This window comes from Vanacampus margaritifer, chromosome 18 (genome assembly GCF_051991255.1).
Source record: "Vanacampus margaritifer isolate UIUO_Vmar chromosome 18, RoL_Vmar_1.0, whole genome shotgun sequence".
In the NCBI taxonomy this organism is placed as follows: domain Eukaryota; kingdom Metazoa; phylum Chordata; class Actinopteri; order Syngnathiformes; family Syngnathidae; genus Vanacampus; species Vanacampus margaritifer.
In genome coordinates this window covers 690,902-718,548 of record NC_135449.1, presented here as the reverse complement: position 1 = coordinate 718,548, position 27,647 = coordinate 690,902, and the positions used below count along the sequence as shown (strand labels likewise).

Below are 27,647 nucleotides of genomic sequence, written 5' to 3'. Positions count from 1 at the left end.
CATCTTTGTTGTTTATGTTGGCCTCAAACGGTTTGAGACCGGAATGGGACACTCCGAGTGAGGCAAATCCGACTTTGTTCTCACTTCCCTTGAATGTAGCCTTAAACCTTTCAAATAATCGGTCCGTGCTATACCTCTACCGAGAGTAAACGACGATTTGTAATTTTGTACTTTTTACATCTCAGTGTTTGTACTTTTACTCAGGAATTGAATGACTTATTTTTTTAACACAAGTATTTCAGTAATCAAAATCGTGAGTCTGAGTACGTTTTTTGTGTGTGCTGTTACGCAAAAAGAAAATGTCAAAGAATTTGTTTTGTTGGACTGTGTGCACTTCCGCGACATTTTGTGCAACGTTCGAGACAACGTCCTGGCGGGCGTGCTGCGATTGGACAGCAGTGTCCAAAAGGCGAGACCGGAGGCACTCTCCGCGCTCTGCGATTGGCTCCCATCTGATAGTAGGACGCGCTGGAGCGCCGGCGTCTACCCGGTTGCGCAAGACGCCATTTTGGAGTAACGGACAATCTAACGGAAAAGAACCGAAAGCTCCGCAAGCGAGCCTTTGACAAGGTAAATCGGCACCCGAAACACCCCTGGCGGCTCCGCGACGCTCCTTTGCCGCCGCCGCCAGACGACGTGTCGACGCATCCGAACGCCGCGTTTTAATTGAGGGTTTGGCGTGAGGTGACGCTCGCCTGTGCTGTGACGCGGCATTTAGCGGTCAGGCTAGGCTAACACTTTATCAACCGGCCATTCGAAAATATTCGTCTTGAAAGGTTTTTTTTTATTTTTCTCGTTATCATTTCGCTTCGTCCAGTGGCGCTGTGATTAAATGTTCCTACTAGATGCATCAATCGCCATTAAACAGCACCGCGTTTGCTAAACGTGATTTTTTTTTCATGATGACGCCAGTTATGGGGCAGCTAATGTTAACAGCTAACGTATCCGCCCTGAGGGAAGCTAATGCGGCTAGCGCCCAACAACTTCATCTTAAAAAAATGTTGTTGTTTTTTAAAGGACACAAATGACCCACAGTTTAATGTCTTTCCCCTCCTTGTGTAATAAAATGTAGAAAATGCGAGGCAGCATTTGAGACTCCGTTTGTGCTTTGCGCTGCCCGTCGGGCGTTTGGTGAGGTTCAAGGGTCGATTGTGGGCTAGCGGGCCGCTTAAACGATTCGTCAGCTTGGACGGACGTCAACGACGAACGTCGTGCTTGAACAGCCGGCAGGCCGGCAAATGCGTGACGCCAACCAGCTGTAACGTTTTTGTTTGGAGCTGACAGGTAAACAATGTCGGTGCGTGTGCCAAATGTCAAAGACTCGCACGAGAGCAGCACGACTACCGGATACCGATGATCAGTAGTCGAGGACGTCGATAATTCATTCACTCATCATCATTCACTCATTCCTTACTCGCGATCGTCACGAAAGTGGACATTTTAGGGAACTAAGTCCACAAGTTGAAGGGGTTAATAAATAATTAAAGAAAGATAACGGCACAAGTTTACAAAATAACGTAGCGTGTATGTAGTGTGATGAAGTTTGGCAGTCAAACATGTAGAAAAAAGAACAAACACTTTATTAAAAAAAAGAAAGAAAGAAAACAGGAAAGAATAAATATAACACAGTTTAGAGGCATTTGTTGTTTGTGAAATTAGCCTTGGAAGCGATGGAAAAGATGAGCCATCATGGCAGTTCTGAGTCACATCTCAATGGACCTAGCCAAAAGCCGTCAAGCCCTTTTCACACTGCACTTGCTCAGTATTAAAAAGTCACAGAAACACGAATGAGCATTTTCCCGTGTGGCAATATTTGGGAGTGCTGACGACAAAGCCTACCAGGACGTAAAAACGGAGAGTTTGCAGCCTGCCAGTTAGAACGCACCTCCACAAGATGTCTTCCGTTGTTGCAAAAGTAAGCTCAATTGTACGGAGGAGGAGGACGGGCAGCAGAGAAAAACTTGAATAGTTTATTCGTGCAGTTACTTGCACATAAGTCGGCAAAAATAACAGTAAATCTTGCCGACACTGGTTGAAAGTAGGACGCAGCCGTTCCATCGCCAACACGAAGAATTTGTCTTGCTTCCTTTAAAAAGTGGAGATTATAAACTGTCAAACGATGAATGAATTCAATTTCCCGTCCGTCATGTGGGTCGGTCGGCCGGTCAACTAACCTGATGATTTCCTTCTGGTCCTCCCTGCAGCGCCGTCGCCATGGGGAATATGTTTGCGAGCGCCTTTAAGAGCCTGTTTGGCAAGAAGGAGATGCGGATCCTAATGGTGGGCCTGGACGCCGCAGGGAAGACCACCATCCTTTACAAGCTCAAGCTCGGAGAAATTGTCACCACCATTCCCACCATCGGTTCGTCACCACACCAAGGAAACGCTTGTCTTGTCAGAGTCAGACTCTCAATTTAGATTCAAGTAAAAAAAAAAAAAAAGAATTAAAAAAAAGTCGTCAAATGACTCCTTTGAATTAGACTGAACAGAAATTGAGTCAGGTAGTCAAACGTGTTGATCGGAAATGATGCAAAATGTATTTTATGTTAGACACTGTAACGTCCCAAATAATTCAATTCCGATGCATTGCAGAGAAACGTTAAGCAACATTCACTGCAAATTGTATGAAAGAGCTCAATACAACTGGACTGGACTTGACAAGTGGATTACAAAAAAGAAAAAAAGTTGAAGCCACTTGGCACATATTGAATGTTGAGTCTTTGGCGTAACAGCAGGGGGCGCCCTCGTGCCACATGTTGCTCCCACGCCAAAGAATCTCCAAAGTTTTGTGTTGTTCATGAGCTTCATTTGCGACGAGTCGCTGGAAATGTTTGGACGCGCGTCACATTTTGGTGTTGACTGCAGGTTTCAACGTGGAGACGGTAGAATACAAGAACATCAGCTTCACCGTGTGGGACGTGGGTGGCCAGGACAAAATCCGCCCGCTGTGGCGCCACTACTTCCAGAACACCCAAGGTCAGGTTGCCGTGTGCGCTGACGTGAGTGCGCTGACGTGAGTGCGCTTGCGTGTGCTAACGTGCACGTGCGTGTGCGCAGGCCTGATCTTCGTGGTGGACAGTAACGACCGGGAACGCGTCAACGAGGCTCGCGAGGAGCTGGCCCGGATGCTGTCGGAGGACGAGCTGCGAGACGCCGTCCTGCTGGTCTTTGCCAACAAACAGGTACGACCACAACAACACACACATTTGGCCACTTGATGGCAGCTAATAATAGCATCAGGACATGATTTCAAATTGGCCAAATATTCATTTTTGTCTAGAAAATATGAAATCAATTTTGCATAAGACAAATTGATGAGGGCTCACTTGTGGAATGAATGGCAAAGTTTGCAAATGTCTTCAAAAATAATCCATCTGCTTTCATGGAGGAGGAAACAAATCCAAATATTTCCAATGAGAATCTGAAAGACATTTGGACATTTTCATGTTAAACGAGATCACTAAACCAGTCGACCAGTTTAAAAAATGTTGATTATTGTTTTTCAAAGTAAAAGCGATTGTTTTGTTTTAGATCAAAATAATAATTGGAGAATAAATGCTGTTGAGGATCTGAAATTCAGAGCATTGGGACACTTATTAAATTCAAAAGGATTATTGATTAACTTGATAGATTAGTTGTCAATTAATCATTGCACCTGTAGTTTTGATCATTGCCAATCTTTGTAATGTTGTGACGACTGGTTGGGGACCCCAAAAAAGCTCCTTGTGTCTGTGGAGTGACGCTTGGCGCCGTCTGTCCGCCCGCAGGACCTGCCCAACGCCATGAACGCGGCGGAGATCACGGACAAGCTGGGCCTGCACTCTTTGCGCCAGCGCAGCTGGTACATCCAGGCCACGTGCGCCACCAGCGGCGACGGCCTCTACGAGGGTCTCGACTGGCTCTCCAACCAGCTCAAGAACCAGAAATGAGCCTTCCTCTTTCTCTTCCTCCTTTCTTTCTTCTCTTTCCGCTCACCGCGCCGGCGCCCCGCCCGTCCCGACCCCGCCCACCCTCCATCGGCCTGAGCCCCTCCCCAGGCCGGCCGCTCCCCCCTCCCCTTTCATTTTGGGGGTCCACTGTGGGCTGGGATGGGAAACAACGTTGCCCCCCACCCCCCCAACCCAGAGGGAGCATGATTTTCAACGGCCCACCCACACACCCCCTTCACTGTATTAAGCGCCTGATTGCTAGATGTCATTTCAGTCCTGTAAGAAGCATTTAACCTGTATCAGGTCAGAGTTCACGACCCCCCTCCCCACCTCCCCCCTGCTGTCAATCATGAAAATCATGCTGTCTCTGGAATCATACCCCCTCCCCCCCCACCTAGCACAAGGCGCGTTTGTGGAGGAGTCAACAAGACTGTGACGAGCTTCATTGTCAAAACATTTCAGACAAACTTTTGTTTCTTTTTCTTCTTCTTGTTCTTCCTGTCGATTGATTGATTGATTTGATTTGTACTTGTGACTGCGCAACCAACCAAAAGCGTCTAACAAACCGCCACAAAACAAAACAGGAAGCTTTCAAGTCGCCGGCCGGCGGTCGCCGTTTGGTGCCATTGAAGGATTTGGGCACCCGACGAGACGGCCGCTACGGACGGGCACCAGGTGTGCGGGCGGGGGCGGAGTCACAGGGGGCCGCACGCGTGGTCCCTCGCCCGCCCGCCGCACTGATTGTAAATGTGTAAAACTGTTTGTGTGGGCTTTCCTTAACACAGAAAAAAAACATCGAAACATGATTTGATCCAAAAAAAAGAAAAAGAAAGAAACGCGCATGACGTCATCACGCACCGCAAACGCCATTCCAACAGGTTGTGTACCAAATCGGGCCGCCAGGTGGCGCCAAAGATTGGAAAAGTTCATTTGGACCACCACAGTCTGCGTTTTTCATTTGGTTTGGATCACTTTTCATCCGAATAAATGTTTATTTGTACAACACACAAGCGCTTTTACTTCATTTCACATCACATGACTGACTTTACTCACTTTGCATTAGAAATTAAATAGTCGATTATATGATTAGAACATTTTAATGATATTTTGTTATAATAAGTGCTTCTTTGTGCAATTCCTACAAATTTTCAATAAAGAGTTCGAATACTTTATTCAAACAGTCGACAGGTCAGAAAAGCATGCACGAGAGCTTACGTTTTTCTTAATCATAATTAACATTCATTGCTTTGCCAGTCATTTGTAATCAATTGTAAGTTTGTCACTTTCATCACTCACTTGAAGACACTATTAGTCAATAACTGATTAATTTTAATTATTTTTTTATAGTATAAATGGATGGCTGGAATTTGTAATATTTTGATTAAAATGTTCAAATGTTTATTTGGACAACCATTATTTTGTATTGGGTTGAAAGTTAATTTAAGTTGTTTTATCTTTCAATCGGTCGTCGTTTACTCGTTTTTTGTTTACGAGGGTCGGCAGCTGACACGTCACGTGTTCACCTGCCTGCGTGTGGCTCCTCCCCCCGCAGCCTACCCGCCAAAGGTGACGTCAACGTCGCCATGATGACTGACAGCTGAGCGGCGGAAGTCGCGTGCGTGCGAGCCGCACCGACCGACGTTCTTTTGCGAGCGAAAGGAGAGGTCGCCGCACACCAAACGGAGACAGACGCCACTTAACTCGCGCGGGTATTTTTGTTTGTTTGCGTGTAGTTTGTCTCGTCGTGTGTCTGCCGTGTTGTGTTTATTGCGCGCTCACAGGTGGCGTTTACCGCCGCGTGGTGACGTCACGTGGAAAGCCGCGAAAAGTGAGTGGTCGCCGGCCGCTCACAAGCGTGCCAGGACTTTTGTCTTTTTCAGGATGTCCCAAAAGAAAAGTTTGGACAAGGACGACGTCACACGGCCGGAAGTGCGCCGCTCCCAGCCAATCAGCATCGTCTGCGCCAGAGGGACGTCCGTCAACAGCAGGTGCGTCATGACGTCACGGACCCTTGATTGGGTCGCACGTGATGACCACTCCTTTGTGAAAATCACCATTTTTATATAAAAAAAAATTGAATGCTGCTAAACATTCATGATATATTTTGTACAAGAAACGTGAGAAATGGGGAATTCTGCATATGCCATAAAATATGGGGGGGGGGGGGGGGGCGGTTGAGTCTACAGGACTGTCGTTTGAAGTTGTAATATCACAATTGACCACTAGAAGGCAGACATGCCTAACATGAGCTCTTCTCAAACGTGAGTTTGCCTAATTGTTTTTCTTTTCTTTTATTCGGTACGACATGCAGGACAAACAGTGTAGCTCAATAATGATAATAATATGACAAGTCCCCTGACAGTGAGCAGCGACCATTCCATATTTGCGGCATCCTTCCATGCTTTCACTTTTAGTGGCTAGCAGTCTGTTGCTTGTTGATTTTTGGAGTTGTGGCGACCTTTCCCATGGCGCACGTTGCCGTTTGTCTTGCAGGAGCGTGCGTTTGTCGTCGTCAGCTCCGCCCGTCCCCGACCCCTTCCCGGAGTTGTGCGGCACCCCCTCTCCCGTCGCCATGGCGACGCTCTCACCGCCGTCTGCTGACAAACATGTGAGTGGTTTGCTTGTTGTTGTTTGTCTGATGTGCGACCAATCCTCATTGATGATTGGCAACAGTTTTGCACAAACAAACATTCACGCACGCACACACACACTCATCCAACCGGTCGGCGTTGGGCACTTGACGGGCTGCCAGAAATTCCTGGTCGGCCGGTTTGCCGCTCCTGTCTCGGGTCGCCGTCTTTGTATTGGCTGACATTGGCCCCGCCTTCTTTCTCACCAGCTAAACAAAATGGCCGCAATGGTGCCTTAAGATCACGTAAGTGGAAGACAAGCGGCAAATTGGAGGAGACCATTTTGTCCAATCCGCACTTAGCAGGAATGACGTGTGACCTTTTTGTTTGTGTGTGTTTGTTGTGCGTCAGCTTCTGAAAGTTTTCGGCGAGGACGATCACGGCCGCTTGCTTCACGTGAACGACGGCGTCGCGGCGCTGGACGTCTGCCGCATGCTGGCCACGACGGCGCGCTGCAGCGAGCCGGAGAACTGGACCCTCATGGAGGTCCATCCTGCGCTCGGCCTGGGTAAGCCCCGCCCACCCTCGCGCGCACGCACGTACGAGCGCACCAACGAGCCGACGTGTCTCGCCAGAGAGGTGCCTGGAGGACCACGAGGCGGCGCTGGAGGTTCAGGCCGGCTGGGCCGTCAAGGGCGACGCGCGACTCGTCTTCTGCAAGAATTACGCCAAGTACGAGTTCTTCCGAAAACCGGCGGTACGGACCACCTCGCCGCTTCATCATCATCATCACCGCGTAGCATGACATCAGCGCCATTATGACATCATCATTATGCGCGTGCATCCATGATGACGTCATGGTGCTCAGCTGAGTGATTGACAGGTCAGGTCAGGTGACCCTTTGTGTTCTCTCAGCTTTTCTTTCCAGACGCCATGATCTCCGACAGCGCCGACGGCGGCAAGCGGATGACATCGCAACAGCTCGTGCAGGTCACAACACACACACACACACGCGCGCGCGCACACACCTGGTGAGTGCGTGAGGTTTTCTTTGCCGGCCCCCGCAGGACCTGGTCCAGTCGGGCTCGTGTCCGGAGATTCAAGGCTTCCTGCACGTGAAGGATTCGCCACGCAAGTCGTGGAAGCGCGCGTACTTCTTCCTGCGCCGTTCGGGTCTTTATTGCTCGTCCAAGGGCGTGTCCAAGGAACCGCGACATCTGCACTGCGTGGCCGACCTGCGCGACCTTCACGTCTACAACGTCGTCAACGCGCAAAAACTTTACACCGCGCCGCACCGCTTTTGCTTCGCCATCACGGTCGGTCACCTTCAACATGGACGCACGTCAACGCCGTTGCAAAACGCCACAAGGCTTCGTGTGTGTGTGTGTGTGTGTGCGCAGCCTTCAGGAAGTCCGGTCCGCCTTCACCACGTGAAGATGTTTTGCGCTGACAGCGAGCAGAGCCGAACGTGCTGGACGTCGGCCTTCCGATTGTTTAAGGTTGGTCACGGATGCTTTTGACTGATGGGCGAGTACCCAAGCCAAGTATCGGTATCGACATCGGCCCAATTCTTTTTTTTAAATAAATTAAACACTAATAATTAAATGACATTTCAGACATGAAATTACGACATATGACATAATGAGGGAATTTCTTATATGATTTGTACTTTAGTTCTTTAAATCAGTTTTAAAACTTAATTTCAATGACAAATTTGTTTACAAAATTTTTAAAAACGGGGTTAGATTTTTTTAAACTTTTTTTCTCCCCAAATTTGCCATACATGAAATTGAGATTGCGTCAAGAATAGAGTACGGTACTCACAACGGTAGCTGCCCTCTTGTGGCTGGTTTACGATACTACAAGGAGAACATTTCCATTCATTTATGGAAGAATATTATATTTGGATTCTTTCTTTCAAATGATCTGTCATTGTTTTTGGGGTAATTTTATGTACTACTGGTCTTGGTATTTGGTATCAGTATTGATGACTACTTAATACTTGTGAAAAAAGTGCAACGGAACTTCCTTCCTTTTGGCCAATCAGCTCTCAGCATGGATGACATGTGACCCGTTTTGTGCGTTTGCCAGTATGGGAAGCAGCTCCAGTGCAACTTCCAACGGTCCAATTGGAACCGGCAGAGTTTGGACGCTACCAACCTGATGGACGGCAAAGTGAGCGCACACGCATGCACTCGCACGTGGGCGCGCACGCGCACGCACACTGATGGGGACTTTTTGTGCGTGCGTGCAGGCCAAGTCGGAGGCCAGCCTGGTGGCCATGGACTTTTCCGGAAGTTCGGGCGGTCGAGTCATGGAGGACCCGAGCGAAGCCGAGTGGGAGGAGGGGCGAGTGTGGAGGGTGAGGAGGGGGCGTGGCCTATCCCTAGTGATGTCTTCAAACAACCTGTTTTCTTTTGTTTTGCTGTCGTCAGCGTCGGGAAGTTCTTCGTTGCAGCCTGCCCAACTTGAGCTCGTCCTCGCGACCGGCCCGTAAGTTGCCGCCCGCCGTCACCGCCGTCACCGCCGTCCGTCCGTCCTGCCGGCCATCTTTGCGTCTGACTTTGTCCTTTTGGCCGGCAGCAGCGCTGCACGCCGGCCAGCCGTGGTTCCACGGCGCCGTGTCCCGCATGCGAGCGCACAGGCTGATGGAGAGGCAGGGCCTCGTCGACGGGTGAGCCGCCAGGTCGCCACGGCAACCGCATCGCCGTGCCCTACATAACGCTGCGTGCCTGCGCGCAGGACGTTCCTGATCCGCACGAGTCAGCAGCACGCCGAGTGCTTCGTGTTGTCGTTGTGCTTCCAGATGAAGACCAAACACTTCCTGGTCATCCCCGTGAGCGCATCGCACGTGCGTGTGTGTGTGTGTTTGCATGTGTGCGCGTGTGCGTGTTGACGGCGCGTGTGTTTCCAGTGCGAGGACGGCGGTCGCGCTTACGTGACGATGGACGACGGCGCCACGCTCTTCTCGGACCTGCTGCAGCTGGTGGACTTCCATCAGATCAACAAGGGCATCCTGCCCGTCTGCCTCAAGCACCCGTGCGTGTGCGTGACCCTATGACCTCTGAACTTGCCGACACGCCTACTTTTAGGCCCCGCCCACCCTTGCATTAACACGTGGACAAACGCACGGACGGACAGACGTGCGATCCCGGACCTCTTGCAGGGTGACGTGACCAATGGAAATCCAGGAAAGTAGTAGTACACGCGATGACGTCATACCCGGACTTCAAGTTCTCCCACATCCTGTTGACGTTTTTGCACTTTTGTAAATGGAAGCGTACACATTTTTCATATGTAAAAAAAATAATAAATCAAATATTTGTTCTTGCAACTTCATTTCCTGCCTCTGCTCAACAATAGCAAATGGCTTCATATGTTAACGAGCTTTACAAATGATAATTTGGCAATCGGGATCTTTGGGGCTGATCACGATTGCCAAATTCAATTACTATCAATTTTCTATTCTTGTCATTTGTACTTTCTCGTTCCTGATTGTAAACAAGCTACAACTGCCGCCATCTGTGCAAATATCGACACGATGCCGATATCCGGTATCGATACTTGCCCGTTCACATCATATGGACTGAAGATGTTAATGAATGGATGGCTGGGAGATGCTACGGCGAGCTGACACGCATGATCCATTGCAACGTGTGTGGTTGGTGTGCAAGGCCAACAGGAAGTGGCTTTGGATTGGCTGGATGGAATCTTCCCCTTTCACCATGCGTCCATGACCTCTGACCCCGCTCCACTGGACGCGGACGCCACAATATCTGTGATGTCACTGGCGGTCGCCAACGCCGCCATGATGACATCACAGACGTAAGAAATCTGACGCACGCACGCACACACATGTTGGTTTTTGCTGCAATTTATTATTTATTTATTATTGCCAGCGAAGTGCTGAAAGCCCCCCAAAAATACACTCACCTCAATTTCCAGATTACATCACACACACACGAGGAGCCAAAGAGAGAAAGACACACGTACACAAAAAACCTGCACGCAGACACACAAATGTGCATCAACAGACGCAGAAGCAAACACACTCACACACGCACACGCACACGCACACGCACTGGTGCCGAGATGAAAGTTGGTGCAGTTGGGGTGTCGTCCCTTTAAGAGGCTGCAGTGTGTGTGCGTGCGTGCGTGCGTGCGCGCGCGCGCGTGTGCGGGTGGGTGGGGGCATGCGCATCCATAAAAGCCGACTTTATCCCGCGTCCAGCGTCTTGGCAGACGAGCTGCGTGAAGATGGCGAGACCATGACGAGCGCGGAGGCGGCGGCGGCAGCGGCGGCGGCAGCGGCGTGAACGGTGACGAGAGGAGGAAGAGGAGGAGGAAGAGGAGGAAGAGGAGGAAGAGGAGTCTTCCCCGGCATGGGCAACTCGTCCTTCGCAGGCATGTAGCCGCCCGCCGCAGGTACTGTGAACTTTGCAGGCGCTCGGGACTTTTCCCGCTCTCACGTGCGCTCTCACGTGCGCGTTCACGTGCGCGTCCCCGCCGTCTGTGGCTTGCTGCGGCAGCCAGTTTTCGTTCGCCGAGTCTTGCTTCACTCTCGTCCCAATGCGCCGATACCTTGCGAGCAGTCTGCAAATACTCGCTCGGGATCTTTTTGCATGTGAAGGTCTCGAAACACATATTTGAACGTTTGATATTGTGAACGAGGCCCAGAAAAATGTTGTTCAAAGCGCGTCGCCAGCAATCCTGTTTACAGGAAAGAAAAATGATTGTGTGGGAAAAATCAAGCAACCGCTGTCGTCTTGTGTAAGCGTAAAAAGCAGGATTGAAGATTGCTTCACATTCTCAGATCAAACTTCCTCTTTCCTTCTTCTTCTTTGTCTTCTTTCAAAAAGTAAGTTGCACCATCTAGTGGCCAAAAGTGTCATTACATGCAACATAAACAACTACTTTGCCGTAGTACAAAACGAAATTGTGAGACCGTATGGAGGCAAGTTTCCTAATGCTGCATTCACGGAATGTGGGAAATTGGACTTTTGCCACATTTGCACCCTTTGAACTCGGAGATCCCAGTTGGCAATTTGGAAAGAAAAGAAAAAAAAGAGGAGTGCAACTTTGCCAACTGCCTTCAATCTGACGCCATTGAAAAATGGCGACCCTCGTATCATTGATGGCTTTAGTTAATTTAATATTCATTTACTTGGTGAAAATGAAAAACTTGACGTACTACGACGCATTCAGCGGAACAAACGTGTTGGGAATCGACCATCTTTGTTGTTGACGTTCGCTTCGAGCGCTTTGAGGTGACAGTCCGAGTGGGATTCCTCCAACTTCCCAGTTTCCTTGAATGCACCGTTTGATTTGATGATGGAGTTCGCAAAAGTTGTGACTTGCAAAAAGTCGTTTGGCGTTTCCACATCTTTTTGTGGCGAGCGAGCGAGCGAGCGAGAAGCACTGCGACATCGCACAAGACGGCGAGCAAGCGGCATCATTGACTGGCGTGGGGGAGGGAGGGGGGCGCCCGCTGGGGGCACATGTGCGGCGCTCAGATAGAGAAGAAGAGGAGGAGGAAAAGTGGAGCGAGAGATAGAAGCTTTGCTTCATTCTCCGCCAGAGAGGATTAAAGAGGCGGCGAGCGAGGGCGGGTGCGAGCGAGCGAGCGGCAAAGGAGAGGACGGCGAGTCGTCCTCCCTCCACACGCGTGAAGACGACGTTTGGCCAGCGGAGGGCGCCGGCCCGCTCCCTCCCCTCCGTGTGCCGCCAGGCCTTCTCGTGCCACCTCGAACCCGCGCACATCCGAGTGTGCCCCGTCGTACGCGTTTTGCCAACATGGAAAACGTGCGGCGGCCATCTTGCCATAACTTGTTGGCCATGCCGGACGCGTTTTTGTGGCGAAGGCGTGTCACGTGATTTGCTGTTTGGAAGACGTTGATGTGAAGGAACGCAACGTGACTGGTCGCTCTTTTTTCCCGCCTGCCTGAAAATTCCCTTTGAAGTTTCAATCTGCATGCGGCCGCCACAAATGCATCCCGTCGAGCCGCTGAGACGATTTGGCGGCGGCGAGCGTGCACGCGGATGCTTCATGTGCAGCGGCGATGCCGGTGAACGAGCGTCCCGCCGTCACGTGATCCCGGCGGGATCGCCGGCACTTTGGCGGGCAATCAAAGGCTTGTGATGGAGACACAACACCTTCCTTTCCTTAAACGCTTTTGTTGTCTTTTTGCTGCAGCGGTTCATTGAATCATCGGTAATAATTGATGATCCAAATCATCAACAGCCATTTGAATAATTGATCGATTGCCTGCTGATTCCAAAACTGAACTCGTTTTTTTCTTCGCAGACAACAAGCCAAATACTCCACGTAAGCCAAATTCAGTGGATTCCGATTGGTATTGACGATCGCAATCGCGTTGGTTGGTCACAAGTGAGCGTTTGCGTGCGTCTGCCAAGAGGTCAGCAAAGAGGTCAAAGAGGTCAACGGCAGCAACATCAGCCAAACACAAAGACAACATCGGCGCAATCAAGACAATTGGTTGGCGGCAGGGATCAAAGTTTCCGTTCATGCCTTTTTCAAAGTACCGCCATCTTTTATTTCACATTTCTTCCGAAATTTGAGATCATGTGGCAGAAAAGTTTGCCGCGATGGCCAAAAAGTGAGATCCGTTTCGGATTTGCAGCCCAAAATGAGTTCAAAAAAGTCGTTGGAGCAAAAATAGTTGTTTGTTTTTTTCTTCTTCAAAAGAAGACGTTTGCAAACATCCGCTTTTGACTTCAGCAACATTTCTGCCGCTTTCCAGGCGGAAGCCAACCAGGAAGTCAATTATCATCATTTCTCTTTGGCAATTTCAAATCTGGTCCAAAACGAATTGAAATCAAGCTCAAGTTGTTGTTTGTCCTTCAAGCGACCTTGAGGATTGGAAACACATTTTGCTGAACGGCGGTGGCGAGTTCAAGGAAACTCGGACGTTTGCGTGACGCCCCGCCGGCAGCGCGGCTCAGCCAGCCAGCCGCATCAAGCCATAAAAGCAAAGTGATGGCGCCCGGCTCGTTCACGCACGCACACGCGGCAGAGCGCGCGTGTGCACGTTTGTCCTCCAGCGTGTTTGAAATACGAGTAGCGCCGAGCAGCCGTCGCTCGCCGTTTGCGGATGAAACATCCGTCATGCACCTGCTGACATCTTTACCCGCGCGCGTGCGCTTGCGTGCACTTGACTTAAATTTAAAGCCCGTCCGCAGATGAGGAACACGCACACGCTCGTTAACATCAAAAGTAGAGCGAGGCTACGGCAGACGAGCTCAACATCTTCTTGCAATCTGATTGGCTGTTTGCTTGAGAAAACGTCGACATGCGTGTGCGTGTGTGTGTGTGTGCGGGAGTTGCTCAATGTTGCGCAAGGGTTTTGCAGGCTGAATGTGCCTCAGCGGGCCGCCATTTTGTCTGAAGTTTTGTGACGGCGCCGCGTGGCCTTCTCGCCTCACGCGCAGGTCTAGAGAAGAGAAAGAATCCCATGATCTCCGCCAGTGATGCCGAATTCCCGCCAGATTACCACGCGGCGGCCGGATCCCGGGGGGGCCGGCGCTTCGTCGCCAACGGGAGGTCGGCGTCCCCGTCGCCGGACCGACGTCGCGACGCGTCGGCGGACGGGAGCCCGCAGAACCTGAGCGGCATCCGGCGGGCCGACGGCGAGCGGCGGAGGGATGCCGACAAGGCCGTGTCGCTAGGGGGCGCCGCTCAAGGACGACAGGTACGCTTGAGCGCGGTCAAGTTCTCACTGGCGAGACGGTTTTGCTACGAACGCGTAGTAGCGATATCGTCACGGCGATAATGACTTGCGTAAACATGTTGAATGTGACGGCTGACGTTTGCCAGGTGGAACGCCGCATGTGATAGACGACTTGCAGCAGGAGTCGTGTTCCGGGTCACTTCCTGTTGAAATACATTTATTATTGTCTGTATAGTTTTTTTACATTTAGCCAGGCCTGCTTATTTTCCCACAAAAAACAAACATTAGATAATAAAAATGTCATTTTCTTGCTTCCCAATTCTTTTTTTGTGACCAAAGTGGAAGAAAGAAAACTATTGCCCCCCCCCCAACTTTTTGCTATCGTTTGTCTGTCAAATTGTCCACGGAGAGGATCAAAAACTCAATCAATGAGATCACCACTGCCACCTACTGGAGTGGATGTGCAATTGAGCTTTTTTCTACTACGGCCAAAAAAACATAATTTTTTCCCCCTGGAGTTCCATGCGCAAGGAAGGAAGGATGTGCACTAGTAGCATGTGAAATATCCCAATCATTTTGATATCTGATATCAAACGGCCCTGCTAGACACGTTTCACCTTTGGGAGGACCAGGAACGCACTTCACCAAAATTCAGCCCGAGAATTTTGGTGGATGGGTTTATGGCTAACCCTAACCGATGAGTCATTGCACCTCCACTTCAGTAGGTGGCAGTAGCGCTCTCATTTCTGTAGTATTTATTTTGTTTCAAGTTTTTCTTTGGTGTAGGAAAGTTGACCGATGTTTCTTTGATTGTTTTGTTTTCTTGAATGTTCAAAATGATTATTTATTTCGTATTTAGAGCAACGGATTAGCAAGTACCGATAGCAGGTATCGGTATCAAGCTGATACCAGGCCTTGTTTGACGCCACTCGTGACATCGGACCGCATACCACGGGTGTGAAAATTTTTCATCTTCCTGAGAAAATAATTGAGCGTATCTCATTTGTGTCAGGACACGGGTACGAAATGACAAACGTGCCAGCGATGCGATTAGCGTCACGTGCAGACACCAAAGTGTGCTGTTGTGTTCGTCGCACGACGTCCGTTACCTGATGGCCGTCACGCCAACGAGAAGCAGCGTTGGCGTGATGGGATTGGCCGGCGGGAGGGGGAGGGGCTTTTTGTCAGGGGCGAGAGACGGTGACAGACAGCTGAGAGAGCGAGAGAGCGAGGGAGGCGAACAGGATGCGGATCTCCTCCCAGGCGCCGCCGCCGCCGCCGCCGTAGCGACCAGCGAGGAGGAAAGCCGCAGCGGGGACAAAAATGGAGCGTCGGGAAGAGGAGGAGAGAGGACGAGGGATGCGGCAGGCGTGCTCGTTGAGTAACCACGGCAACCGTCTGCACGCGCTGGCAGGACGAAGGACGGCCGGCGCCGTCGTCTTGATGGTGCGCGTGTGCGTCATGTTGGCGTGAACGCGCGCACACGCGCGCCTTTGGCCGCAGAGGAAGACCAAGGGTGTGTACCAAGATGGCTGCTTGCGTGCTGCGTGTGTGTTGGTGCTGACAATGATGTCACTTCCTGGCGTGCGCGAAAACATGCACAAATGTGACGATGGGAATTGTTTTTCAAAATGATACCAAGACTAGTGTGCACACCGATACCAAGTAGCGATACCATGAGTACTTTTGATACATGAAATGACAATTGTCCAAAAAAGGTCTTCTCCTTCCGATGATGGTCTGATGTGTCAAATGGCGCCAACTACTGGCAAGGAGTCCATTTTTTTGTATCGGTGTACGTCCGACTTACGGGTGTGCAGAAAAGTTGGTGTGAAAAGCGTGGACGCTCGACTCGTCTTCTGAACGGTCTGACGAGGCGCACTCGCAGTCTCAACGCTTGCCTGGCGGCTTGTAGCACTTGCACTAGTAGCAAGTGAAGCTGAGTGACTTTTGTCTGCTTTGTTGTTTTTGTTCCTCAGCAACAAGCGAACTACTGGAGCTTCAAGGTCAGCACTCGTCTTTTTTTTTCATCCTTCCATCCTGCCTCGTCTTCCTCATCTTCATCTCATTGACATGCCACGCGAGCACGCTCAGGCCGCATCAACAAATTCAACACTTTTTCAAATGTTTAAATTGATTCTATTCAACTTCCGAAAAAAAAAAAAGATTCCAAAATTTCCAAAGTGAACAATTTGCCTTTCAAAGACGTTAAAAATCAAACTTGGCACAATTCAACAACGAATTTCTTTTCACTTCTGCTCACTTTTCAACTCTCACAAATCAAACTTTCCAGTTTCATAAATTCTGCTGGCAAGTCCAAAACAGAAGGATCCAAATTGTTTGTGCAGATGCGCAAGCAATCGCTCAAATTGATCACATTTTCACGCCAAACCTTCAAACGGTAAATGACATCAAACTCAACTTTTTTTGATGTGGCCGCAATATTTATTCATCAGCAGACAAATTCTTCCATAAAACAAAAGAAATGTGGTGGACTTTGACAGCAAAAAGAAATAAAAATCCTTCCTCTTGCTCTTTATTCCGCTGCATGTCTTGTTGCAGAACTCAGTGCTGCCCCGCATGTTGTGGCACAGCGCGGTACTGCACTCTCGATTCTGCCGTCTCGTCGCAAGAATGCAAAAAAACAAAAAGCGCAATTGCATCCGCATGCGCCGCAGATCCACAAAAATCATGACTTGACAAGCCAGCGATGCTAATCCTTCACTCGGCTCGCCAAGATGGCACCGTGACCGCCGTTGTCATGGCAACGGCCGTGCAGGCGAGCTGCAATCACGTCTGCTAAAACACACGCACACACACGCAGGATGGGTGTGTGCTACCACAGATGGTGTCAAGTGAGCAAAGGATTTCCTCTTCTTTGCTCCATTTTGTACCTGCGTGTGTGCGCGCGTGTGTGTGTGTGTGTGTGTGGGGGGGGGGGGGACTCCCAGAGTGTAGATGGCGAACGCGTCCATCAATAATTGTTCCTCTATTGTGAGCTTTTGCTGGTGCTTGTTAACGTCAACACGACAACAACACTGACCGGGTAACCCCCCCCCCCCCCCACCACCGGTTAACACACACACCGGGTAGCCCCCCCCACCCCCCCCGCAGGGACCCGTGCACTCTACATGCAGGACGCTTTTGGCTGTTTTCCGAATGAGTGTCATTCAGAACCTGGAAGAACTTTTGTCTGGGAAGGACTCGACCTGGACTCATCGGTCCCAGCGAGCCGGCTGGAGGATTGAAGGATTTGGATTTGTCTTGCTGCTCGCCAGCTGATATCGTAAATCGCTATTCCCGAGGCTGGCATTGTGACTGTCGGCGCCAGTCCGGCGCGGCCCGTGTTGCGGGAAGGCCGCAAACAAGAACCCGCGTGCGTCTTGCGTCCGTTGCCGAGTGACCCGAATGGCTTGTGTTGTCGCCGTGGCAGAGTCGGACGCCGCGCGCCAGCCGGCTGAGCCCGACGCGAGGCGGCAGAGTTTCCTTCTCGTCGGCCGAGCATCTGGACGTCATGTCGGACCGCGAGCTTCCCGTGGCCTTCAGCCGCATGAACCGCCTGCGCCAGAGTCTCCCGCTGGCTCGGACCGCCGCCGGACAGGCCAAGCTGCACGCGCCAGGTACAAGAAAAAATCACACCGGAAAAATCGACACCGCGTCGTCTTATTTCTTTCCTTCAAATCTTTCCTTCAAATCTTTCCTCCTTCCTTGCTTCCTTCCCTTCTACCCTTTTGCCTTCCATTCCTCCTTTCTTGCCTTCTTCCTTCCTTCATCTCCTTCAATTCTTGCCTCTTTTCCTTCTCTCCTGCTTTGTCTCCTTTCCTCCGTCCTCGTTTCTTTCCGTCCTTTCTGCCTTCCCTTCTCTCTTCCTTCCGATTGTCCTTCCTTCCCTCCTTCTTACCGTTAACCCTCCGATCGGAACTTCCTTCCTCCCTTGCCTCTGGCAGGTATGTTGTTCCTGCAGCTGGGGGAGGAGACTCGCCGCGTGCACCTGACGCACGAGCTGAGCAGCCTGGACACCCTGCGAGCGCTGATCGTGCACATGTTCCCGCAGAGGCTCAGCATGGCCACGCTCAGGTAGGCTGGCCTTCGTCGGTCTTGGCGCACCGTTGGCTCGTTCCCTTCGGCCCCATGCGGACATTTTGACTCTTGGCGGACATTTAAACGAGGGTCCGCCGCACGAACAGACGAATGTTTGTCAACGCGGGCCTGCCTGGCGTTCTCTGGCGCTTTTCAGGTCTCCCAGCACGGCGCTTCTGATCAAGGACGAGAGCCGCAACATTTTCTACGAGCTGGAAGACCCGCGGGACGTCCGGGACCGTTGCGTCATCAAAATCTACTGCAAGGAGCCCGTCTACGGGACATACCCGGGCCAGCGCCACAACTCGCACCTGCTGGCCAACGGAGACCTCAGGGTGAGTGCCGCCGTGCCGCGCCGTGCCGCGCCGTGCCGCGCCGTGTCGCGCCGTGCCGTCCCTCACTGTCCTTCAGTGCCGCCTGTTTTGACGGCCATCGCGTCATCAACAAGGACGAACCTTCTGCTTACCGCCCGCTCACGCTTTCGTCTTGCTAGCGCTTCACTTCCTCCTTTTCTCCTTCTTTCCTCCACTCTGCTTGTCCCGCCTTTCTCTTCCTCCTTCACTTTTACCTTTTTCTTTCCTCCCTTCTTTTCTTGCTCCATGTCACATTCACTCCTTCTTCCCTTTCTTCTTCTCTTCCTTCACTCCTGCTTCCTTCAGTCCTTCCATCCGTCACCCTCTTGTCCATCCTTCCCTTTCTTTCTTCCTTTCTGTTTTTTCCCCTCCTCACTTCTTCCTCATATATCCTTTTTTTTTAATGTAAGAAATTTGGGGCACTAATTATTGAACCGTCAGGCTTCCTGTTGTGTCTCCCTCTGTTGTTGATTTTTTGGTTTTATTTTGGTGTTTCTCGGACCGTGGACAAAAATTCTTTGTGTTTGCGTGACATGCGTGGCCGTCTTTCCTTCTGTCCTTCCTTCTTTCCTGTATGACGGCGGCCTGTTGCGGTCCCGTGGTTGCGGTCTAAGAGGTTGTATGTTGTGGTTCCTTCCAGCGCGAGATGGTGTACGCCCCCCAGGACTCGCCGCCGGGCCGACGCCTGGGCACGTCGGCCGTGTCCTCTCAGCATCGCTCGGCGTCGTCTTCGCCGCCTCAGGGCTCGCCATCGCGAACGCGCCTCCTCTATGGCGGCGGCGCCGTCCGTCCCTCCTCGTACGCCGGGGCGCCGCCCCACCACCACGCCGCGTCGCTGGCGCACCACTCGCCCCCACCCCCGCCGCCGGCCTTCGGCGCCTCCTCGAGCGCCATCCTGGAACGTCGCGACGTGAAGCCGGACGACGGCGTGGTGCTGCTGCGGGCCGACGAGCGCGGAGGGGGCGGCATCTACGCCGACCCCTACTCTCTGGGTATGGATACCCGCGTCGGGCTCGCCGGGGCGCCGCATTCTCCTCTTGCCGGCCGGAGCGACCCGTACGGCTCCTTGTACCGTCGAGGAGCTGGCGGAGCGGTGTGTTCCCTGATGGAGGGCAGCGGCGGCGGCCTCTACAGAGCGGGCGGCGCCATTTACAACGATGCTTACACGGCGTCCATGTTGGCCGTGGGCCTGCGCGTGCCGCCACCCTCCTCGCCGCAGAAGATTCCCGACGCGCGCGACGCCTACGCCAGCACGCTGCCGTCTCGCGGCTCTCCCGCCAGGGGCGAGCGGCGGCGCGATTCAGTGATGTCGTCGGTGGGCGGCGACAGTCCCAGGGGTCGAGGGTTGACCTCGGAGCAGCTTTGCCTGATGGCGGCGGCGGTGGGCGACGGGGGCGGGGTCAGAGGAGACGAGACAGAAACCAGGTGAGGCGAAGTCTTTGGAGGAGGATGAGGACGGTGATGATGAGAATGAAGATGATGATGATGATGATGAAGATGATGATGATGATGATGATGATGATGTGCGTGGGTGTGAAGGGAGCGCATGGAGGTGATGGAGAAGCAGATCGCCAGCCTGACAGGACTGCTGCAGCGAGTTCTCAGCAGAGCGCCCGAAGACCACAGCCCGTAAGACACGCATTCCTTCCTTCCTTCCTTCTTTCCTACCTTCCTTCCTTCCTTCCTTCCTTCCTTCCTTCCTTCCCTACTCGCATCCTTGCCTTTGTGTTTCCCGGCAGGGACAAAATGGAGTCGGCCAGCGACGGCTCGGGAACCGAGCGTAAGTAAACTGAACAGAGCTGCTAGCATGTAGCCGCCGACAGCTAGCTTGTAGCTGCTAATTGCCGTTAGCGTGCAACTGCCGACTGCTAGCTTGTAAAGGCTAACGTGCAGCGCACCCACACGCACCTCCGCTCTGCTAACTGCTGCTAGCATGTAACTGCTGCTCATGCTTCTTGTTCCAGCTGGAGCCGCAAAAAAAAAGAAAGGTACACAACGACTGTCGTTTGGCAAGCATGCCTGCCTGTATTGCTGTGTGTGTTTGTATAAGAGTGTTAGTGGGTGTTGTGTTAGCATGTATTTGTTTCTGTGTGTGTGTGTGTATGTGTGTGTAGACTGTGTACGCAAACGTGCATGACTTGAAAATGTCCTCCAGCAAAAACGAAAATGCTAAAGTGTGTAGTTTTGGCTGCCATTTGTCAAACCCCAAAAAAGAAGCGAGATTGTGTGTTTGGCAAACGGCAAAATGTTGATTTGCGGCAGCCGTGACGCCGTCGGGCCCCCTGGCACTGATGCCGCCGCCCCCGTCCGCGCCCGCCGACGGCGACCAGCCGCTGAGCGTGTCCCGCGTGCAGATGCAGCGCCACCTGCTGGGCCTGCAGCAGAGCACCATTGCGCTGCGGACGCAACTCTCGCAGCTGCGCAACATGCAGGTGTGTGTGTGTGTGTGTGTGTGTGTGTGTGTGTGTGTGTGTGTGTGTGTGTGTGCGTGCGTGTGCGTTCCTACTAAAGCGGCGCTTGTGTGTGCACACGGCCAGCTGGAAAATCAGGACTGCGTGGTGTCGCTGCTGAGGCAGACGGAGGCGGAGCTTAGCGTGCTGATGCAGGACTCTGCGCGCACTCAAGAGGATCCCCTGCAGCGGCAGCGCCTCCTGGTGGAGGAGGAGCGCCTCAAGTACCTCAACCAGGAGGAGACGCTCGTGCACAAGCTGCAGTCGGTTCACCTCCTCGCCTCGCACCCGCCTTTGCTCCCTCCTTCCTTCCTTAACGCTTCCCTTCCTACACCCGTAAAATTGCTGGGTCAATAATAACCCAACTTGGGTCAATTGATTCGGCCATTTGTTTAGTTTTGTTTGATACCAAAATGGACTCAAGTAGCGAGTGGCTTCATTTTTGGACCAAAGTTGTGTTATTTTGAAGACAGCAGTTTTCAACCCTCCTTCTCTTTCTTCCTTCCTTCCTTCCATCTTTCCCGCCTCCCTTCTTTTCTTACCTGATGTTGACCTCTGACCTTTGACCCGCTTTCCTGGCAGCGACCTGGAGCGGTGGGTGGAGGACCTGCAGAAGAAGTCGAGCGCGGCGAGGCTCCCGGTGAGCCAGCAGGACCTTCAGCAGAAGACGCAAGAACTCAAAACGCTGGCCGACACGCTCGGCAGCCTCAAGAGTGAGTATACTCGAGTACAAAGGGGACTGACTACTCGAGTACTCTACAGACACTACCCAAGTGTGTCGGTGCATCAGGTTCAAACCACTGCATGAAACGTCGTCTCGTTTTCCTCCTTTTCGGTCCCAACCTACCGCCCTTCGTCGTCCTCCTCTTGCTCGTCCTTTCTCTCCGATTGGTCGCCGGGCGTCAGGCCAGTTCCCGGGCCTGCAGAGCAAGATGCGCGTGGTGCTGCGCGTGGAGGTGGAGGCGGTCAAGTTCCTGAAGGAGGAGCCTCATCGTCTGGACGCGCTGCTGCAGCGCTGCAACAACGTCCGCGACACGCTCAGCACGCTTCGAAGGTAAGCGAGGCTGCGCACGCACGACAACCAGCGAGCCAACCGCAACGCCGCTCTTCCTCTCATCCGCGTCATCACGACTTTTACCGTTTACCTTCCTTCCTTCTTGCTTTCTGCTGTTGCCCACCAACCGGCGCAGGCAGGCCAGCGAGAAGGAGCAGGAAGTCGCAGGCGACCAATCGCAGACGAGTTCCCCCCTCAGCCTGCCGGACGAGCCGAGCGACGGGCGGGTGGTGTGCGGCGCTCCAGAGCCGGACAAGACGCCGCCGCTGAGCTTCCGAAGTCGCGTTGGGGCCGAGAAGGGCCTCAACGCGCACGTGTCGGCCGACGTCACGCTGGTGAGTCACATGACCAGATCGGCGAGTCGGCATCTTTTTTGGGGGGGGGCCCGGTTTTTCATTTTTGAGATGCGAGCTGTCCAATTTTTTTCTTTTTCTTTACCTTGACTTGTGAGGGCAAACTTGAGAAGAGCGCTGCATGGTGGCAGTCAACTCAAGTCTACTCTTTTGGTTTCAGCAATTCTACCAAAAATGAGTCTTCAGCTGCTTGTTGCCACTCCCAGCTGAAGTTTACTCAAAAACTAGACAACAAAAATTGGCACCTTGTGTATTAGACGGGAACGCTCCCACTGGCTTCCTGCTAGCACATCATAGAAAATGACATCGACAGGCTAATGATTAGCATCTGCGTGACGGTGTTGCTCGCCATTCAAGCAGTGGATACTTGATGATGATGATGATGATGATGATGAGGATGATGACGGTGATGTTGATGATAGCGATGATGCTGATGCTGATGCTGATAATGCGCATCAGGCTGCGGAGCGCGACTGGGCGGAGAAGCGTGCGAGCCTGACGCAGTTCAGCGCTCAAGACATCAACCGCCTTCTGGAGGAGACGCAGGCCGAGCTGCTGAAGGCCATCCCCGACCTGGATTTGGCCGCCAAGACGGTCACCAAACCCGCCGTGCCCCCCAAACCGCTCCTCGCCGCCGCATCGGGTGAGCCAACGCTGCCACCGGGCAAAGTTCAGCTGGCGGCGCAGAAGCTCAACAGCATGGAGGGCGCCGCCTCCCAGCGAGGCTCAGGTAGAGAAAAAAAAGATTGGCGCACGTCATGTGACGTTGTGTCATTGCTGGTTTGTTTGTGGGTTTGCAGTGGACGCGGGCGTGTCCCGGTGCCGCACGGACAAGCCGTCCAAGTCTCCGCCACCGCCGCCGCCTCGCCGCAGCTTCCCGTCAGCGCTGGTTGCCAACCGCATGGTCGCCGACGACAACAAGAGCGCCAAGGTGAGCTCCGAGGCCGTTTGAGGCGGTCGCCATCTTTGGGTGACGTCGTTGTCCGTGTCGCCTTGAAAGATGGAGGACGGCGAGTTGCCAGCGGCTCTGGTCAAGCTGAGGCGGACCGCCCCCTGCGACGCGCCCCGGCCCGCCTCCACGCCGCCCGCCGTGGCGCCGTCGGGCATTCGGAACGACAACGACGGCGTGGAGAAGGAGGTAGCGTTTGTCCGCATTCTTGATTTGTTTGTTGATGAACGCCGTCCACGTCGCGCATGACGTCGTTGATGAGTCAATTTCAAATATAAGATAATTTGCTCAAAACAGCAATGAAGTCATGAAAATGATGATGCGTGATTGCGTTGCAGATATTCGGCAGTTCGCCGGCATCCATCAAAGGTCCGACGGTGGCGGCCCGCCTCAAACATCTGGAACAAGGAGGACGCAAGTCCAAAGAGGACGTCCACATGTTTGCGGGAGGCCAGCAGCAGGTTTTCCACTTCTAGGAGCCGCAGTGGCGCTCGGCGGCAGGCGGGGGGCGCCGTCGAGTTGCTTTTGCCGCTTTTCTTCTTTGCCTCCCCGAAGCAAACTGGCTTCTTTTTCCTTCTGCGTCTTGTTTGGAATTAGCTTCATGCTAACGTGCAATAATCGACTTCTCAACATTCGTCGTCTTCTTCCAAGTAAAAAAAAAAAAAAAAAAGGGAATGAGAGACGTTAAGCCCCGCTGGTCTCATTTGCGCCTCGATAATAAGCACAAAAGGTCATTTTGGGTCATGCCCGCTTTTCTGCTCGGATGACCTTTCAACTCATTTGCATGACAATTCATCCGTAGTCACATAATCAGCCCCAACGTCGGCCCGTGATGACCCGCTGACCTTTAACCTCTTCTTCCTCATCCGATTTCGCCGCGATCGTGTGACGTTGGTGATGACATCACCACAGATGACGTCCTCGGCGATGACATCACCAGCGACGCGGTGGTGTTGATTTAGACTTTAGAACGTTTCGATGTTGTCGTGCTACGAACATATACAAAAAGAAAAGAAAAGACAAATGCCATCTATGTTTTCTACTTGTTTTCTATTTTTATACGCACGTAACACATCGACTGTGTAAATGATTATTTTTATGATTTAGAGATGTTTTATTTTTTGGACAAGCGTCCAACTCTGTGGCTCGACCATTTGGAGCGTCAAATGGCGAGCGTCCGTCCGTTGATCATCTTCCTCGAGTAGCTTCCATCAACTTGATGTTGATCACAAGAATCCAATCCAAGCGGCATGCAAACGGTACACGTGCACGATGAATACTTGTCAAAACAATTAGAATCATCATCATCGTCATCTTCATCGTCACCAATTGTGTGGTCAAAACTTGAGTGTCCCGTGTACAGCCGGATAGAATTTTATGAATCGCTGTCAAAGTGGGAATAAAAGAAAAAAAAGTTTGCTGTGAAACTTGAAATTGTGATGCTCGCTGTGTGGGTCCCTCGTGACGCGTCGCAACGCCGGACAAAAACCAAACCTTGTACTTTTTTCTACGTCCTCCTCTCGTGTTTTGTGACAATAAAAGTAACCGGCTCGTCTGACACGCTTGTCGCTCTTTAATGCCGCCAATCGTCACCTTGAACCGCTTTCACGCCGTTAGAATCGGGTGTCAACGTGGGAATGGAACGTGAATGTGTGAATGGCGTTTGACACAAGAGGCAGAAATTCAAAGAATCTGGTATGAATCCAAGCATTTAATGATTTCGCTCCAAAAAATGCAAGCATTTTGCCTGAGAATGCGTGCATGTAATCCGATTACAATGCCTGTAATCCGAAAACAGATGGAATCCAACTGGAATGCAATCGCTTTCCGTTACATAAAATCCGATTACAATGCATCAGAATATTATGCAATCAAACTACTCGAATACACGCACTCAAATACTGCCGGAAGGCGCGCGCGCAGATTATGTGGCACGCGTGGGCGGCGAGAGCGAGGCGGCGACGTCGGCCTGGCGTGCGCGGCAGAGGAGCCGCAGTGCGTCCCCGCGGAAGCGCCGGCTCGCCAGGACGTACATGACGGGATCGAGGCAGCAGCGGGCGTACGCCAGGCTGCGCGTGACGTACTCCAGCAGCAGGAAGCAAATGGGCCGCGCCATCTTGAGCGACAGCACCGCGCTGTGCGGCAGCTGGAAGAGCAGGAAGAGCGCCACCAGCGCCGCCATCAGCTTTAACGTGCGCTGGCGATGCCACCCCTTGGCCCCGCCCCCGCCGCTCCCCGCACACAGGACGCGAGCGATGCCCGTGTAGCACGCCGCCATCACCAGGAAGGACAGAGCGAAAACGCCGATCGCGGCGGCGTCAGCGGCCATTTTGACCCGGGCGCCGGCCAGCGTGCCACAGTAGGCGTCGCCACCGGAGCCCGCGACGCCAGAAAAGAGAATCTCGGGCAGGCTGAGGAGCGCCGCTGCCAGCCAGACCGCCGCCGCCGCCATTGACCTCCAGAACGCCGCCGTCCGAGCGCGGCGGCGTGGAGAGCGCTGGCGTGGGACCACGGCCAGGTAGCGGTCCACGGCGATGCACGCCAGGAGCAGCAGGCCGCAGTACGTGTTGACGGCGTAGACGGCGCGCACCGCCTTGCACGCCGGCGCCGAGAAGATCCAGCCCACGTTGGTGTCGGCCGCCTGCAGTGGCAGCGTCAGCAGCAGCAGGAAGTCGGCCAGCGCCAGCTGGAACAGGAAGCCGTCGGTCGCGGAGCGCGTGCGGCGGCGGCGATACGCCACGAAGGTCGCCATCACCAGAACATTTCCCGCCACGCCCAACAGGAAGATGGTGGCGAACAGACACGTCTGGAACACCTTGATGGCCAACTCCTGCTCACCCGCCTCGCACCAGTCGGACTCGTCATCCTCGTAGTCCTCCGTCGGCCGCCAATCGTCCAGCGACCAGTTGGCGTACTCAGCAAAGTCGTATTCGGCGGCGAGATCTTCCCCGACGCCCGACGACATCCTGACAACAGCGCACGTGCGCGTTAACAACCTCGCCGTGTCTTGCCGGCCGCTGTCATGTTCATCACATGACGACGACGACGACGACGTGCCAATGAAGTGCACGCCACGACTGGCAAAAACGTTTCAACGTGTTTGCAAGTTCGAAACGTGTCGATTCGTGCGCTGCAGACGTAAGAGGTCAAATGATGAATATGACGTTCTTCATTTAGCAACATTTTGGTTTCACGAATGACAAAACCGAAACAAAATAATACATTTATAACTTGCGCAAGCTTAAGTTGATGCATTGCGGTGTCATTGAAACAAATGCTGAGATTTTAGTAGGTGATATTTATACAAATAATGATATAGTTAATACAAAATTTAAGTTTATAATATATCAGAACAACAACAAAAATATAAGAGTAAAGCATTTACTGGTGATGAGATTGAAAGTCATTTCCACAAAAAAAAAAAAAGGCTCCGGGACCGGATGGCTTTCCTCTTGAATTCTATTCCAAATTTCAGCCCAATATTAGATCTCTTTTCTTGGAAGTTGTAAATGTATTTGTTATGTCTGCGATGTCTGTTTTGTGTGTGTGTTGTGATGAATTATGAAAATATTTTTATTCATTAAAGGTTAAATACAAACATTTAGGAAATGTTAAATTAAAATGTGAAAAATGTCTAAAGCTGCTATTTCCCTTTTGAGTGACTTGAGTTGTTTTCATTTGTCCCTCGTCAATCAATCAAATTGCACAAAAAAAAGACAAAACAAGTTTTCAAGCGTACGACGTCCGTCCAAAAATATTTCCAGTGTGCATCGAGTGTGTGTCATCCTGACCTTGACGTTGTGCAGTCGCGCCGAGTTGTGTCGGGGACGTCGGCGTCATCTTCAATCTTGTCCCACTCCGTCAGCCAATCAGGACACGGCTGCGTAGGGCGGCCGGTGGCTTTCGCTGACCTCTGACCTCCGAAAGTTGAACCTGCGTTCAACCTCGGAGACGGGCCTTCGAGCTCGTCACACCCAAGCAAGCGTTCCACCGCAGAACAAAAAAAAGCCACAGTTGAAACTTTTGGCTTGGTGTGTACTTTTGTGTGTGTACTTTTGTGTGTGTGTTTGTTGATCACATGACCCAGGAAGTTGAGACAAACAAAGTGACCGAGTTGTCTTTCAGTGTGAGGCCAACGCAACTTCCTGCTGCCATTAGCCGCACGCTAATTTCCTGCTCCTGAAAAACGACAACACGTGTGTGTGTGTGTGTGTGTGTGTG

The 27,647-nt window shown here is 52.2% G+C and overlaps 4 protein-coding genes across 11 annotated transcripts; 3 read left to right on the top strand and 1 right to left on the bottom strand.

Moving 5' to 3' along the window:
* The first annotated feature begins 420 nt into the window (after positions 1–420).
* LOC144038149 (ADP-ribosylation factor 1-like) lies at positions 421–4,939 on the top strand. The gene is made up of 5 exons (XM_077550357.1): positions 421–570; positions 2,205–2,362; positions 2,866–2,976; positions 3,058–3,182; positions 3,768–4,939. The coding sequence occupies exons 2-5, from the start codon at positions 2,215–2,217 to the stop codon at positions 3,927–3,929; spliced, it is 546 nt and encodes a 181-aa protein (XP_077406483.1). The 5' UTR covers positions 421–570; positions 2,205–2,214; the 3' UTR covers positions 3,930–4,939.
* A 149-nt stretch (positions 4,940–5,088) lies between these two features.
* Positions 5,089–9,833, top strand: grb7 (growth factor receptor bound protein 7). 8 transcript variants are annotated; one of them, XM_077550350.1, is made up of 14 exons: positions 5,089–5,638; positions 5,810–5,917; positions 6,423–6,537; positions 6,911–7,067; positions 7,135–7,256; positions 7,415–7,489; positions 7,567–7,815; positions 7,900–7,998; positions 8,591–8,674; positions 8,754–8,861; positions 8,935–8,992; positions 9,083–9,173; positions 9,242–9,350; positions 9,414–9,833. In XM_077550350.1, the coding sequence occupies exons 2-14, from the start codon at positions 5,811–5,813 to the stop codon at positions 9,558–9,560; spliced, it is 1,521 nt and encodes a 506-aa protein (XP_077406476.1). In that variant the 5' UTR covers positions 5,089–5,638; position 5,810; the 3' UTR covers positions 9,561–9,833. The 8 variants fall into 8 exon arrangements, with proteins under 8 accessions (XP_077406476.1, XP_077406475.1, XP_077406474.1 ...); XM_077550349.1 differs by having other exon boundaries at positions 5,792–5,917; XM_077550348.1 differs by having other exon boundaries at positions 5,784–5,917.
* A 779-nt stretch (positions 9,834–10,612) lies between these two features.
* On the top strand, positions 10,613–24,984 carry LOC144038134 (SRC kinase signaling inhibitor 1-like). The gene is made up of 19 exons (XM_077550329.1): positions 10,613–10,903; positions 13,949–14,208; positions 16,167–16,193; positions 17,621–17,807; positions 18,135–18,264; positions 18,425–18,602; positions 19,261–20,045; positions 20,160–20,249; positions 20,360–20,400; positions 20,585–20,608; positions 20,883–21,052; positions 21,158–21,333; positions 21,653–21,783; positions 21,977–22,124; positions 22,261–22,459; positions 22,937–23,207; positions 23,278–23,408; positions 23,478–23,615; positions 23,765–24,984. Exons 1-19 carry the CDS (start codon positions 10,882–10,884, stop codon positions 23,900–23,902), a joined length of 3,246 nt encoding a protein of 1,081 aa, XP_077406455.1. The 5' UTR covers positions 10,613–10,881; the 3' UTR covers positions 23,903–24,984.
* A 139-nt stretch (positions 24,985–25,123) lies between these two features.
* On the bottom strand, positions 25,124–27,641 carry ccr10 (chemokine (C-C motif) receptor 10). The gene is made up of 2 exons (XM_077550331.1): positions 27,218–27,641; positions 25,124–26,392 (listed from the first exon to the last, which is right to left on the bottom strand). The coding sequence occupies exon 2, from the start codon at positions 26,389–26,391 to the stop codon at positions 25,351–25,353; it is 1,041 nt and encodes a 346-aa protein (XP_077406457.1). The 5' UTR covers position 26,392; positions 27,218–27,641; the 3' UTR covers positions 25,124–25,350.
* Positions 27,642–27,647: the final 6 nt, after the last annotated feature.

Bases quoted from the DNA above. Each gene is read 5' to 3' on its own strand.
- LOC144038134 (XM_077550329.1), top strand. From the start codon at position 10,882: ATGGGCAACTCGTCCTTCGCAG. The intron at 20,401-20,584 runs GTAAGTAAACTG...TTCTTGTTCCAG, and splicing joins CGACGGCTCGGGAACCGAGC to CTGGAGCCGCAAAAAAAAAG. The intron at 23,409-23,477 runs GTGAGCTCCGAG...TCGCCTTGAAAG, and splicing joins ACGACAACAAGAGCGCCAAG to ATGGAGGACGGCGAGTTGCC.
- grb7 (XM_077550350.1), top strand. From the start codon at position 5,811: ATGTCCCAAAAGAAAAGTTTGGACAAGGACGACGTCACACGGCCGGAA. The intron at 7,068-7,134 runs GTAAGCCCCGCC...GTGTCTCGCCAG, and splicing joins CCATCCTGCGCTCGGCCTGG to AGAGGTGCCTGGAGGACCAC. The intron at 7,999-8,590 runs GTTGGTCACGGA...TGCGTTTGCCAG, and splicing joins CGGCCTTCCGATTGTTTAAG to TATGGGAAGCAGCTCCAGTG.
- LOC144038149 (XM_077550357.1), top strand. From the start codon at position 2,215: ATGGGGAATATGTTTGCGAGCGCCTTTAAGAGCCTGTTTGGCAAGAAG. The intron at 2,977-3,057 runs GTCAGGTTGCCG...GCGTGTGCGCAG, and splicing joins CTACTTCCAGAACACCCAAG to GCCTGATCTTCGTGGTGGAC. The intron at 3,183-3,767 runs GTACGACCACAA...GTCCGCCCGCAG, and splicing joins TGGTCTTTGCCAACAAACAG to GACCTGCCCAACGCCATGAA.
- ccr10 (XM_077550331.1), bottom strand. From the start codon at position 26,391: ATGTCGTCGGGCGTCGGGGAAGATCTCGCCGCCGAATACGACTTTGCT.